The sequence below is a fragment of the Staurois parvus genome, unplaced genomic scaffold (genome assembly GCF_062004578.1).
Source record: "Staurois parvus isolate SC_StPar_1 unplaced genomic scaffold, SC_StPar_1.0 ptg000249l, whole genome shotgun sequence".
Classification (NCBI taxonomy): domain Eukaryota; kingdom Metazoa; phylum Chordata; class Amphibia; order Anura; family Ranidae; genus Staurois; species Staurois parvus.
The window spans coordinates 3,283,165-3,298,467 of record NW_028318045.1 but is presented as its reverse complement, the minus strand read 5'-3'; the positions used below and the strand labels follow the sequence as shown (position 1 = coordinate 3,298,467).

The 15,303-nt window shown below is 42.0% G+C and overlaps 1 protein-coding gene across 1 annotated transcript; it reads right to left on the bottom strand.

Annotated features, from left to right (window-relative positions):
• Positions 1–430: 430 nt before the first annotated feature.
• STMP1 (short transmembrane mitochondrial protein 1) lies at positions 431–10,382 on the bottom strand. Its single transcript, XM_089680675.1, has 3 exons — positions 10,252–10,382; positions 6,775–6,828; positions 431–815 (listed from the first exon to the last, which is right to left on the bottom strand). Exons 1-3 carry the CDS (start codon positions 10,264–10,266, stop codon positions 735–737), a joined length of 150 nt encoding a protein of 49 aa, XP_089536801.1. The 5' UTR covers positions 10,267–10,382; the 3' UTR covers positions 431–734.
• Positions 10,383–15,303: the final 4,921 nt, after the last annotated feature.

Genomic DNA, 15,303 nt, shown 5'->3' with positions numbered 1-15,303 from the left:
TCTCCAGGCCTAAAATGTGTGCAGAAAATGAAAGAAAAAAAAAACCAAACAGATCTGGCAGCAAAAGTGTTAAACCTGGATTCTTAATGTTAAATGATTATATCTGGACTTTGATGTCTCTCTCTCTGGCCCATGTTTTTGATGCAATGATCTGAGGCCAACTATGGTTCCTGTGTACTTTAATGCTGCCTTTTGGAAACCTCTGCATCAGAAGTCCCCCTCCACAAGGGCAAAAAAAACCACATTAGGGGATCCAGTTCTCCAAACATTCTGATCTTTGTATTTATACCTGTCAGTTATGGTGACACCACAAGCATTATTTATTTTATCACGTGAAGGACTGTACTGTATCAAAATTGCATTCTGGAGTATATTACTGGATTGTTTAGAATTCACACAGCAATCATTTTTAATGTAAACAAATGACACCTTGTTTTTATAGTAATAGTTATTGAACTTTATTAAACCCTTTAAAGCTAAAAGCGGCAGTTGTCTTTTGAAAGATGCAGTCTAAATGTTTATCTAGTTCTCCCATCGCAGAGACAACTGCGATACGCACTCCGCTGGCATTAGGGGATAGGACGACCCACAAAAGGCTTTCTTCTGCAGAGAGTGTTGAAACTGAGTGATAGTTTCCAAAGCGTGTATGTCCTCAATTCTATCCTCCTGAAGGAGCTTACAGATATATAGAGATGTAGACCAGAGGCGCAGGGATTCCTGGCCAGGATGCAGAACTAAGACTTGTCACTCGGGGGTTTCTTTTTAGCATCCAGATCTGTCTTCAAATCTTGTATTTTTTTTGCTACATTAGGCACCTTAAGCAGAAAGGGAAAAAAATTAAAGAAACACCATTAAGTCATTTCAATGCGTTCTAATCTTATTGAAAGGATTTGAATGCCACCTTTACTTGCTGTGCTATATTTTCAGGACCTTTTTGTACAAGTACTTGATCTGCGTGTCAGGAGATGCAGTCAGCATCCTCACTGAATTAAACAATCACAGGTTTTCAGTGAAAGTGTACAGGATTGTAAGAATATGTGTAAATAGGGGGGGAGTAATAAAGGCACAACCCTTGTGCTGTGCCATTAGCCTGTATGCACATGGGCAATCAGAGTTTTGCAATGTTGGCAGCAAGGTCCTGCATTTAAGATGTCCACACTGTGTTCACGTAACATTTGTGTAACGATTACATGCATATAGTGTTAATTCAGCCTATTGGTTGCTAGAAAGCAGATGACCATGGACACCTTGCAACATTTGTTACTAGGAAGCAGGCAGCAATTGTTGCCTAGCATTCTTAGGGCTAGGATGCAGGCAGCTATTATCACATAGCGTCATTCCTTGCTGGGATGCCAGTAGTTTCAATAGAGTACATTTGAGCTCTACGCTCTAGTAACAGCACAAACGTTTACATGCAAACAGCATTAGATAAGGTCTATAGGCACATACTTTTAAGTGAATCAATACTCAAACATTACCACAGAGACACATTACCAGGATTGTTAAACAGTATAGACAGGTGGACTGAAATACCTGCTACCCCATACCTGCAAGTACTGGTTACTTAACATGGCTCCAATAGGGAAGGGAGCACAGCAAAGACGGAAGGACTTTTGATTGGACCAGTCACTTATAAAACTGGCATAGTGATAGGTGTATCAAAGACGAATTCTCCTGCGCTCTAGGACTCAGACAGATGGCAAATAGATGGAACCAGGCCTGGAGAAATCGTCCACCAATGCATAAAGGGCTGTGCGGCTCCAAAACAAGGCTGGGGAAGCCCGATCAATACTGCAGAATGAAATGAAAACGAGAAGCACACCAACCTTGTGCATTACCTCAGTAACCAAAATGTATTAATTGTAAAAAATATACTCACAAACAGCGAATGAAATCAGGCATGCAAGTCCTCACAGGGACTTGAAGATAGCGTGAGTCCCTTCAAGGGAATGGGTGTTCAGTATAGCTGACGCGTTTCAAAGGGGGTCCCTTCTTCATCAGAGCTAACTGAATTGTGGGTGCCCTCTCCTATATATACTCCTGGACTGAACATAGGCCCTCCCCTCTGGGTTGGGCAGTCTCAGGTTAGTAGGAGGGGCCAAGGTATCGTCAACAGACAATAGCTATTTGTAATGCCATCAGAGAGAAATAATATAAAAAAAAAAACAAAATATATAATATATAAAACCACATTTTGCATAAACCACTTGGTATGCATGCAATATATCAACTGAGAGATAACAGCAATGGAAATGATAGATAATACACGATGTAATAATATTAACTATTTATTATTTTTCATGATTCATTAGTGAACGATGTATCAAATGGACAATTCATCCAAAGAGCTTGTCATGATACTGGATGAGTATATAGCATATAATGTAAAAATAACAATAAATTATTAGTCAATAGATGTCTTAATGGATAGGTGACCATACAGGTGACCACATTCCTTGTACTCACAATAAATTTATTAGTAGATGAGATTAATATAATAAATAGCAGAATGAAAATAGTATGATAAAAGTAGAGATCAACTAATTGTATTTGCACTACCTAGTGGCTAGATGAGAGTATGAATTTCAAGGTCGTCGTTTAACCCTCTAGGAGACAAGGTACCCAATGTAAAGATCCAAAAACTCTCTCTTCTGCAGAGCTCTTGGTATCTCCTCCCACTATCTAAGTCCTTTGTAATGGCCTCAATTCCAAAGACTTTCAATCCATCGTGATTACTCTGATGTTTTTCTTTAAAATGGCTGGGGACTGAGTATTTATCTTTTACCAATTTTATGTTGCTTTTATGCTCACTGATGTGTGTCCTTAGGCAACGCGAGGTACGGCCTACATATAATAGGCCACAAGGGCAGATTAGGCCATAGATGACAAAGGACGTCCCACAGTTTATAAACTGTTTAATGGGATATTTTTTGCCGTCTGTGCTCAGGAAGTCTTTTTTTTGATGCCATATGACTCCACATGTACCACAGTTCGGAACACTGCATCTGTAGCTACCCTTTTGATCGAATAACACCGACCACGGACTCGGGTTGGATGTCGACTCAATATTACGGATCCAATATTACTGATCCAATACTATCCACCAGAGACATGGATTCTCCATCATCCGATCATGAAGTACATGCAGCTGCCTGGTAATACACATCACACAGCTTCTGGTTGAAGGTTTATGTGTGTATGTATATGTATATATATGCTTGTGTCACTGTATGGTCACCTATCCATTAAGACATCTATTGACTAATAATTTATTGTTATTTTTACATTATATGCTATATACTCATCCAGTATCATGACAAGCTCTTTGGATGAATTGTCCATTTGATACATCGTTCACTAATGAATCATGTAATAATATTAACTATTTATTATTTTTCATCATGTATTATCTATCATCATCATTTCCATTGCTGTTATCTCTCAGTTGATATATTGCATGCATACTAAGTGGTTTATGCAAAATGTGGTTTTATATATTATATATTTTTTTATTTTATTTCTCTCTGATGGCATTACAAATAGCTATTGTCTGTTGACGATACCTTGGCCCCTCCTACTAACCTGAGACTGCCCAACCCAGAGGGGAGGGCCTATGTTCAGTCAAGGAGTATATATAGGAGAGAGCACTCACAGTTCAGTTAGCTCTGATGAAGAAGGGACCCCCTTCGAAATGCGTCAGCGATACTGAACACCCATTCCCTTGATGGGACTCACGCTATCTTCAAGTCCCTGTGAGGACTTACATGCCTGATTTCATTCGCTGTTTTGTGAGTATATTTTTTACAATTAATACATTTTGGTTACTGAGGTAATGCGCAAGGTTGGTGCGCTTCTCGTTTTCATTTCATTCTGCAATAGTGATAGGTGTACTTTATGCAAAATGCACACTATATGTATATTATGAATACAAAGGGTGGCTCCAATGCACATACTGTATACAACTACTAATTATTAACCAAAACAAGGTTTTTAATTAAAAAAAAAAAAGACCCTGTCACCGCCCCACCCTACATAATCTTTAATGAAGCCAGGGAGGAGAGGAGGAGAATGCTATAAAGTATCACTTTAGTGACAGCTATAATTCTGCTGACATGAAACCCAAGATAGTGGTTCCAAACAGCTGCCGGCTATAGCCTGCAGCGCTGATAAGACTAGGGAAAACCCGACAGAGCGATTGCATAGATGTCGAACTGTAAAACTGTTTTCTGTACAAACACAGTGCCCATACATGGATCAAAATTTGGCTGGTCTCTGCTGAACTGGGAAAGCCGAATAGCAGGAAGAATCAATGAACTAGGCGAGCGCTCATCAGTGCTCTAGGAGTTCATTGAGAACTACAAGCCATCAGCGGTTTTCAAATTGTGATGGCAGAAGAAGATCCCCTGCCCGCTGTCACAGACAGGGCAGCGCTGGTGGCTGGAAGTGGGTGCATAGGAACATGTTACAGGTTACACCCTAAATGAGTATGTAATAAGCTCTGAAAGGTGAACGTATCCTTATACTCTAAATTCCACGTGGCTACAGGCCTCGACTCCCCATATCACAACTGCAGATAAAGCAGGTGCACTGTCCCTTTAAAAATTTATTCTAATCACAAGAAATGCATGCATCTCCTGTGATAGAAATAATTAGTGACAGGTCCTCTTTATGGAGAGATGTGAGGTCAATAAGACCCCACATCTCTCCTCTGCAATGTAAAGCATTAGATCAAAAAAAGCATTGATCTAGACCTTTAAAAAAATTAAATAAATAAAAAATTAATTATCAGAAGTGACATTGCTCCAGTCCTCCAAGGGCATAGAGATGAGTGGAGGCCATCTTTTCTTCACAAATCTCTATACCCAGCACCGGGATCAGTCAATGGTTTCTCAGGCAAGGCTGAGAACTACCGAGCAGTGGCCGGGGTTTTATTGGCACCTGTAGCGGTGTTTTTTTTTTTTTCATATCGGCCAATGGCCAATAGGGGTGTATTCGGCCACCGAAATTTCGGTGCATCCTTAACTATAACCCATCGAGGCATGGACTCCATTAGATCACTGAAGGCATTCTGTGGTCTGACACCAAGCCATCAGTAGCAGATCCGTGAAGTCTGGTAAGTTGCAAGGTGCAGCCTCCGTGGATGGAGCTTGTTTTTTTAAGCATATCCCACAGATGCTGAATTGTTTTGTGTGATCTGAGAATTATAAGGCCAATTCAATACTTCAAGCCATTCCTGAATTCATCAGACCAGGCCACCATCTTCCACTGCACCATGATTCAGTTCTGATGCTCACATGCCCATTGGAGGCACTTCTGGCTGTGGACATGGGTGAGCATGGGCACCCTGACTGGTCTGTGGCTATGCACCCCCATGCGCAAGAAACTGACACCATTCTATTGGAACCAGCATTACCTTTTTCAATAATCTGAGCTACAGTAGCCCTTGTATTAGATCAGACTACACGGTCCAGCCTTCACTTTCTACATGCAAATGCCTTGGCTGCCCATGACCCTGTCACCAGTTCACTTGTTTTCTTTCCTTGGACCACTTTTGGTAGGTCCTGGCCACTTCAGAACATCCCACAAGAGCTGCAGTTTTAATGTTGTTCTGACCCAACTGTTTGGCTGTTACAATTTAGCCCTTGTCAAAGCTGCTGAAATCCTTAAGCTTTCCCATTTTTCTTCTTTCAACACATCAACTTCAGGGACAACATGTTCACTTGCTGCCCAATTTCCCCCGCCCACTGTACTGAGATAATCAATGTTAAATCACTTTACCTGTCAGTGGTCACAATTTTATGGCTGATTGGTATATATAGAGCTGTAAGGTGCACACTGCAAAGCAGGAACAATAGAGTCTGGTCCCTTCTATACTGGATTCATTTCCATAAAATACTGGTAAAGCAAATACATATTCAACCTTTGAAGAGCTAGTCAACCCAAAAGTGATGTTTTAGACATAGGCAAGGCAGGTATGCAGATCTATGAACCAAGTGCAGAGACAGTGGGAGCTCCTCATAATGGGCATAGCAGGTAGGCAGACCCAGAAATGCAGCACAGGGATAGTGGGAACCCCTCATAATCAGGGGTGAATTCACCACAAGGCACTTGCCTAGGGAGGCATTTTTCAGGGGGGCAGCACCTCCCCCCAGAAGAAGGGACACGCGCTCCATGGGAACCAGGTGGGCTCTAAGAGAGGCCACGGGCTGCTTGGTGTATGTAGAGCCTGTGGTTCCTGGGGATGTCCGGAGCTGTGAAGAGGAGTGTCTCTCTCTGTCGCTGGGGGGGGGGGGGGGCGGTTAGTGGAAGACTTTCCCAGGTGGGGGCAGGGGTGTTGTTGGTCAATGGCAGGCTCTCTCTGTGGGAGGGGTGGTATTGGTTCGTGTTCGTGGAGGCAGACAATATTTGTGTTGCCTAGGGCAGCACAAAACCTAAATACACCACTGCTCATAATGGGCACAGAAGGCGTGCAGACCCAAGAACTCATAGGAATGGTGGGACCCTCATAATAGGCATAGCAGATGTGCTAACATGGGACCTTAGTACAAGGATGGTGGGAGCCCCTAATAATGGACACAGCAAGTGTGCAGATCTGAGAACTTAGTACAGGTATGGTCGAAGTCCATAATAATGGGCATATCAGGTATACACACCCAGGAATTCAGCACAAGGATTGTGGGAATCACTCATATTAGGCACTGCAATATCAGTTTCAGGTGGACAGACCTCTTAAGCCCCATCTAATATTCCCTGATAAATTAGAAAAGTACTCACCTCGTAGGTCTGAGCCAAGTACATTCCCACCACATTCCCTATGGCAAACCCAACCTAGAAGGAGGGACCAAAAGAGAGAGACCATCATGGACAAATAAATCAGCAGTCTGTATACATCGCAATACATTTTACCTCACCCAGAGCTCTGTACTAACAACAGTCTCAATTCACACAGTTTTAAACAGCAGGATGAGGATACTTTGGTGTCTGTTTATCAAGCAGTGGTAAATTACCTCTTCTATGAGTGCCTGTTTATGAAGGGGTGTAGATCACTTCTCCTTTTGAGGCGTGAAGCAATCTATAAATGCTTCAAACTGTGGAGAATGTCTCCTGTCACTGAAATCTCGCAAGACATAGCGAGATTTCTGTAACAGAAAAAGCAGCGAAACACAGAGGTGTCTGTTTATTAAGCAGCAATGAATTACTACTGCCAAGTTCACATACCTCCCATATATATTGTAATAAAAAGGTAAAGTTCCCCTACACACAAAATATTATATGTACATCAATATCACACACAAATATTATATGTACATCAATAACACACAAACATATGTACATCAATAACACAAACAAATATTATATGTACATCAATAACACAAACAAATATTATATGTACATCAATAACACAAATATATTATATGTACATCAATATCACACACAAATATTATATGTACATCAATAACACAAATATATTATATGTACATCAATATCACAGACAAATATTATATGTCCACCAATAACACAAATATATTATATGTCTATCAATATCACACATACAAATATTATATGTACATCAATAACACACAAACATATGTACATCAATAACACAAACATATGTACATCAATAACACAAATATATTATATGTCCATCAATATCACACATACAAATATTATATGTACATCAATAACACACACAAACATATGTACATCAATAACACAAATATATTATATGTCCATCAATATCACACATACAAATATTATATGTACATCAATAACACACACAAACATATGTACATCAATATCACACACAATTATATGTACATCAATAACACACAGAAATAAATATTATATGTACATCAATATCACACACACAAATATATGTATATCAATATCAGACACATATTATATGTACATCAGTAAATATTATATGTATATCACACACACACACTCTCTCTCCCTCTCTCTAACCTGCACCACCTTCTTCAGAGGGGGGTTTGTGAAAGGCGGGGGGGGCTTTTTTTTTTTTAACCATCTTAGGGTCTGATTGATGAAGGTGGTCAATAAACTTCCTCCTCAGTTCTCTCTTCTCTGGCCGATTCTACACCTCTGGGCTGGAGAATCTGGGAGGGCGAATTCTCACAAGATCGCCAGTAAGGTGATGAGATCGCACCTTCATATACTGGCTGTTTCTGTGTCAGTCAGTGACAGATTCTCTGTGTGCTGAGATGTGTGCAAGGAGATGTGAAAGTTACAGTGACGGGGCTAAAACAAAGATGGTTATCCTGCCATTAAAGCAGTAAAGTCCCATTTGTTTATGAAAAGTAAATATCTCCTAGAAGTGCACCAGTTAGGAGATATTTACTTTAGTAGCAGACGTTGACATCACTGATGCATGTACACTGTGCTCTCACTGATAGCATGCCGTCCATTAAGAGAGCTATGCCGCAGCCATGACTTGTGCACATGTGTGAGAGTGACGTCATTGTGGCTTGGTTATTCAAGAGGCTAGAGCCTGTGAACCCAGAAGAAGTACTGGGTGAAAATGGAAGCCTTGTTAGTGGTGACAGCATGCTGCTGGAGGGCTTTGTTTTAAGACAAGTCTTTCATAATGTGCTGTGAATGAAGAAACTACAAGTCCCATCTTCCACCATGACAGATGGCTTGTAGTTCCCAATGGACTGTGAGCATACTGATGAACATCTGTAGTTCATTCACAAGCCCTGCAGCTTCTAAACTTACAGCCAGTGGTAGTGAAGGGGGGGGAGAAAGAGAGAGAGGAATCTCCGCAGTATGCTGTGTGCAATAATCCCAGGCTCCTGGGGAGGGGGATAATAAATGCATTTTTCCTGCAAAGTTATACACAATAAAGATTTTTTTCCCCAAAGGTGAACTTAGCCTTTAATTATCCCCCATTCAATTAACCGCTTTCCTATAGCAGAAATACTACCACAGGGCGGCAAGGCTGTGCTAAATCAGGCATATACACATGTGATTTTGCATTTCCGGGTAGGGGGATGCATGCGCCCTACCTGCGCCACCATTGATAGCCTCAGCTGTCGATCACCAGCACCCCATGATCACAGAGCATCACTGAAGGGGTAGAGACCTGTATGTAAACAATACAGATCTCTTCCCGGTCAGCTCCTGCACACTGCTTTGTATTGCTCTGCATAGCAGAGCAATACAAAGCAATGTGCTGACACAGAAAAAACACACACACAGCAAAACAGCACATAGTTGACCCCTTTCATCACCCCAGATGTTAACCCCTTCTTGCCCAGTGCCATTAGTACAGTGTCAGTGCTTTTTATTAGCACTGATCACTGCATTGGTGTCACTGGGGATGTCAGTGGCAGTTAGTCAGTTCCCCCAGTGTCAGAATGCTTGCTGCAGTCCCAAAATAAATCACTGATCGCTGCCATTACTAGTATATAAAAATAAATAATATTCCAGTATATATCCCGCCATTTGTAAACGCTATAACTTTCACATAAACCAATTTACATTTTTTTTATATTTTTATTTTTTAGAATACATCTTGGCCTAAATGTATGACAAAATGTGATTTTTTTTTACTGGACATGTTTAATAGCAAAAAGTCAAAAATAGTTTATCAAAATTGTTTTTTTTTTTTTTTTTTTTTTTTTTAATAGTGCAAAAAATAAAAACCGCAGAGGCAATAAAATACCAACTAAAGAAAGCTCTATTTGTGGGGGTGTGGGGGGGGGGGGGGGGGGGAGACGTAAATTTCATTTGAGTGCAGCATTGCATGACGTTGCAATTGTCAGTTAAAGTAACACAGCGCCGTATCGCAAAAAATGGCCTGATCAGCGGGGGGGGGGGGGGGATTAAATCCTCTGGAAGGCAAGTGGTTCTCAAGTGACAATGTGACATGAGACGCTCAGGTTCCAGGCAGTGTTTATTTACTATGAGCAAGCAGAGGCATGCTGGGATGTGACATAGACTGGGGTTCTGCCCACTCCTCCCAATACTACAATTGCTTGTGCCAGGAGTTAGCTTCCATTGCAGGTGCAGATTAATACATGGCAGGTAAAAAAGGAGACCCCTATAGAAGAACAGAGAGGATCCCAGGCCAAGCAAGGAAACCTAAGAGGCAGGATGTACACCCACACAGACCTGTGCCCATACCAAGGGAGCCCTGCCTACACGATACACTGTCTGACCTTCCTGCCTTGGCACTTTCCAACCCAGCCAGGAAAGGTTCGGCACTCTTCTTTGCCTTTAATAACTCACCAAAAACTGAAACATGTTTCTCGTTCGCACTACACAATCTTCAAGTACTCCAGGACACTCAACTTTCTACTTCCGCCGGAAACAGCCCAGACGCCATTTTTATATGGGGCGATGCAATTCAAGGTCGTAGATTGCACTTTGGGCGGTGGCGTGACGGCGACATCTATTGGCCAATAGTGAGAATGCAGTATAGTTTTTAAACCATGTGGCAGGCATTTACACTCAGGACATTGTTGGAGAGATGCAACTGAAAACAGGATTGGTAACCTCTCCAGGCTCCAGCATTATATAAAAAGAAACTGAATGCCAAGCATTTTCAGTTCCAATGTGTGATGATGCATTTTTTTTCCACATATTTTTATGGTTTTTCGTTTCTCCATGATTCACTTTTATTCTACGTTTTCCATGACAAAGATCATATAATTGTTGAGTAAATATCAGGCGAACATATCACAAATAGTCCTGGCAGCACTCATACGTCTATTTCACAAAGACAACCTCTGGATATGACACTGAGCACGTGCATTCAACTCCTTTGGTCGACTATGACGAGGCCTGTTCTGAGTGTAACCTGTCATGTTAAACAGCTGTATGGTCTTGGCCACCGTGCTGCAGCTCAGTTTCAGGGTCTTGGCAATCTTCTTATAGCTTAGGCCATCTTTATGTAGAGCAACAATTCTTTTTTTCAGATCCTCAGAGAGTTCTTTGCCATGAGGTGCCATGTTGAACATCCAGTGACCAGTATGAGAGCGTGAGAGCGATAACACCAAATTTAACATACCTGCTCCCCATTCACAACTGAGACCTTGTGACACTAACGAGTCACATGACACCGGGGAGGGAAAATGACTAATTGGGCCCAATTTGGACATTTTCACTTAGGGGTTTACTCACTTTTGTTACCAGCGGTTTAGACATTAATGGCTGAGTGTTGAGTTATTTTGAGGGGACAGCAAATTTACACTGTTATACAAGCTGTAGCAAAGTGTAATTTCTTCAGTGTTGTCACATGAAAAGATATAATAAAATATTTACAAAAATGTGAGGGGTGTACTCACTTCTCTGAGATTATATATATATATACAGTGGGGCAAAAAAGTATTTAGTCAGCCACCAATTGTGCAAGTTCTCCCACTTAAAAAGATGAGAGAGGCCTGTAATTGGCATCATAGGTAGACCTCAACTATGAGAGACAAAATGAGAAAAAAAATCCAGACAATCACATTGGCTGATTTGGAAAGTATTTGCAAATTATGGTGGAAAATAAGTATTTGGTAAATATGAAAAGTTCATCTCAATACTTTGTTATATATCCTTTGTTGGCAATGACAGAGGTCAAACGTTTCCTGTAAGTCTTCACAAGGTTGGCACACACTGTTGCTGGTATGTTGGCCCATTCCTCCATGCAGATCTCCCCTAGAGCAGTGATGTTTTGGGGCTGTCGCTGGGCAACACGGACTTTCAACTCCCGCCAAAGGTTTTCTATGGGGTTGAGATCTGGAGACTGGCTAGGCTACTCCAGGACCTTGAAATGCTTCTTACGAAGCCACTCCTTCGTTGCCCGGGCGGTATGTTTGGGATCATTGTCATGTTGGAAGACCCAGCCACGTTTCATCTTCAATGCCCTTGCTGATGGAAGGAGGTTTGCACTCAAAATCTCACGATACATGGCCCCATTCATTCTGTCCTGTACATGGATCAGTCGTCCTGGTCCCTATGTGGAGAAACAGCCCCAAAGCATGATGTTGCCACCCCCATGCTTCACAGTAGGTATGGTGTTCTTTGGATGCAACTCAGCATTCTCTCTCCTCCAAACACGACGAGTTGTGTTTCTACCAAGCAGTTCTATTTTGGTTTCATCTGACCATATGACATTCTCCCAATCCTCTTCTGGATCATCCAAATGCTCTCTAGCAAACTTAAGACGGGCCTAGACATGTACTGGCTTAAGCAGGGGGATACGTCTGGCACTGCAGGATCTGAGTCCCTACGCGGCGTAGTGTGTTACTGATGGTAGCCTTTGTTACGTTGGTCCCAGCTCTCTGCAGGTCATTCACTAGGTCCCCCTGTGTGGTCCTGGGATTTTTCTCACCATTCTTGTGATCATTTTGACCCCACGGGGTGAGATCTTGCGTTGAGCCCCAGATCAAGGGAGATTATCAGTGGTCTTGTATGTCTTCCATTTTCTAATTATTACTCCCACAGTTGATTTGTTCACACCAAGCTGCTTGCCTATTGCAGATTCAGTCTTCCCAGCCTAGTGCAGGTCTACAATTGTGTTTCTGGTGTCCTTCGACAGCTCTTTGATCTTCACCATAGTGGAGTTTGGAGTGTGACTGTTTGAGGTTGCGAACAGGTGTCTTTTATACTGATAACAAGTTCAAACAGGTGCCATTGATACAGGTAATGAGTGCAGGACAGAGGAGCCTCTTAAAGAAGAAGGTACAGGTCTGTGAGAGCCAGAAATCTTTCTTGTTTGTAGGTGACCAAATACTTATTTTCCACCATAATTTGCAAATAAATTCTTTCCAAATCAGCCAATGTGATTGTCTGGATTTTTTTTCTCATTTTGTCTCTCATAGTTGAGGTCTACCTATGATGCCAATTACAGGACTCTCTCATCTTTTTAAGTGGGAGAACTTGCACAATTGGTGGATGACTAAATACTTTTTTGCCCCACTGTATATACACACTATATTGCCAAAAGTTTTGGGACTCCTGCCTTTACATGCACTTGGACTTTAATGACATCCCAGTCTTAGTCCATAGGGTTCAATACTGAGTTGGCCCACCCTTTGCAACTATAACAGCTTCAACTCTTTTGGGAAGGCTGTCCACAAGGTTTAGGAGTGTGTCTATGGGAATGTTTGATCATTCTTCCAGAGGTGCATTTGTTAGGTCAGGCACTGATGTCGGACGAGAAGACCTGGATAGCAATCTCCACTCTAATTCATCGCAAAGGTGTTCTATTGGGCTGCGATAAGGACTCTGTGTAGGCCAGTTAAGTTCTTCCACTCCAAACTTCCTCATCCATGTCTTTATGGACCTTGCTTTGTGCACTGGTGCAGTTATGTTGAAATAAGAAGGGGCCATTCCCAAACTGTTCCCACAAAGTTGGGAGCATGAAATTGTCCAAAATGTCTGGTATGCTGACATCTTAAGAGTTCCCTTCACTGGAACTAAGGAGCCAAGTCCAACCCCTAAAAAACAGCCCCACACCATAATCCCCCCTCCACCAACCAGACTTTACACTTGGCACAATGCAGCCAGACAAGTACCTTTCTCCTGTCAACTGCAATTGAGTACTGTCCGTGATACTTTTTTTATTTGCACTAACATACAATTTTGAGGACAAGCATTCGGGGAGTGTCCAAGCAGTACTGTTACAAAGTTTTAGCAGAATGTTAGAAGATATGTGGGGATTGAGAAAAAAAAGGCAGAAAGAAACACAAGCCTAAGGTTAGCCTAGAGATAAGAACAGCAAAACAAAAGCAAAGACTGGGGGGAGGGGGGGAACAGCACTCACAGAGGGAGTCATAAATATGTTGGATAATGAGTGAGGAAATTTCAAATCCATTCAGGAAAGAAAAACTTTTGAACTAAGAATGATAATTCTATTTGACACAAGAGATAACGGCCTTAATTTGGACATGGGATTCCTCACTCATTATCCAACATATTTATGTCTCCCTCTGTGAGTGCTGTTGCCCCCCCCCCCCCCCCCCAGTCTTTGCTTTTGCTTTTCTTATCTCTAGGCTAACCTTAGGCTTGTGTTTCTTTCTGCATTTTTTTTTCTCAATCCCCATATATCTTCTAACATTCTGCTAAAACTTTATAACAATACTGCTTGGACCTTGAAGAAGGGGACACTCCCCGAAAGCTTGTCCTCAAAATTGTATGTTAGTGCAAATAAAAAAAGTATCACGGACAGTACTGAATTGTTTCTGTCGCAAGTACACTAATACGGCTACAATCACAGTCAACTGCCAAACCCAGACACGTCCATTGGATTGCAGGACAGCAAAGCGTGATTCGTCACTCCAGAGAACATGTCTCCACTGCTCTAGAGTCCAGTGGTGGTATGCTTTACACCACTGCATCCAATGCTTTGCATTGCACTTGGTGATGTAAGGCTTGGATGCAGCTGCTCGGCCATGAAAACCCATTCCATGAAGCTCTCTACGCACTGTTGTGCTAATCTGAAGGCCACATGAAGTTTGGAGGTCTTTAACTATTGACTCTGCAGACAGTTGGCGACTTCTGCGCACTTCAGCATGTTCTGACCCCGCTCTGTGATTTTACATGGTTCACCACTTGGTGGTTTAGTTGCTGTTGTTCCCAGGTGCTTCCACTTGCCGGGCTGCAAATCCACTACACTTAGAGAGGGTTTCACCTTGGTGGTCAGATGCATGCAGCACACAAGGGAGCATTGTAAGCAGCAGCAGTCAGGCACAAGATGCAAGAATGCAGGTTTAGTAGTCCTATGATACCTTTCTGAGGTACCCTGGGATTGTTTGGGGGGGGGGGTTCCCAATAAATTAGTGCCACAAAACATGATTAATTCAGTTTTCAAGCTAAGGCTTATATGAATGTAAACAGAAGGTAAGCATAACCCGTCTCGCTGTGTTTGCTAAAAGAGGCAAGAGTCTTTTGCATGAGAGATCTAGTAGCAGTTCTACAGGAAGCTAGGCAAAAGCCTAACTATGAAATTAGACCAAAGGAGCCCTTATGGAAGCCTGACTATTGCAATAGTTTTTAACAATGCATCATGGGCTTAACAGAATATGTAGCCTTGAAAGGACTGGGGTTCATATGTAGAACTGGAGAATTGGTAAGCCCTTGCAGTCTGCCAAGAAGGAAAGGAAAGGAACACCCATTGTGACAATAGGGCCATAATGGGCTTAGGGAAGCTTTTTTCCATAAGCAGCACATAGAGATGAACAGAAGCAAAGCAAAAGAAAGAGGACAACAATACGATTTATTGTATATCTCTCTAGAAGGCAGAATGAAATAAAAGGCCAAGACAGGTAGACTACCCTTGCATCTCCAGCG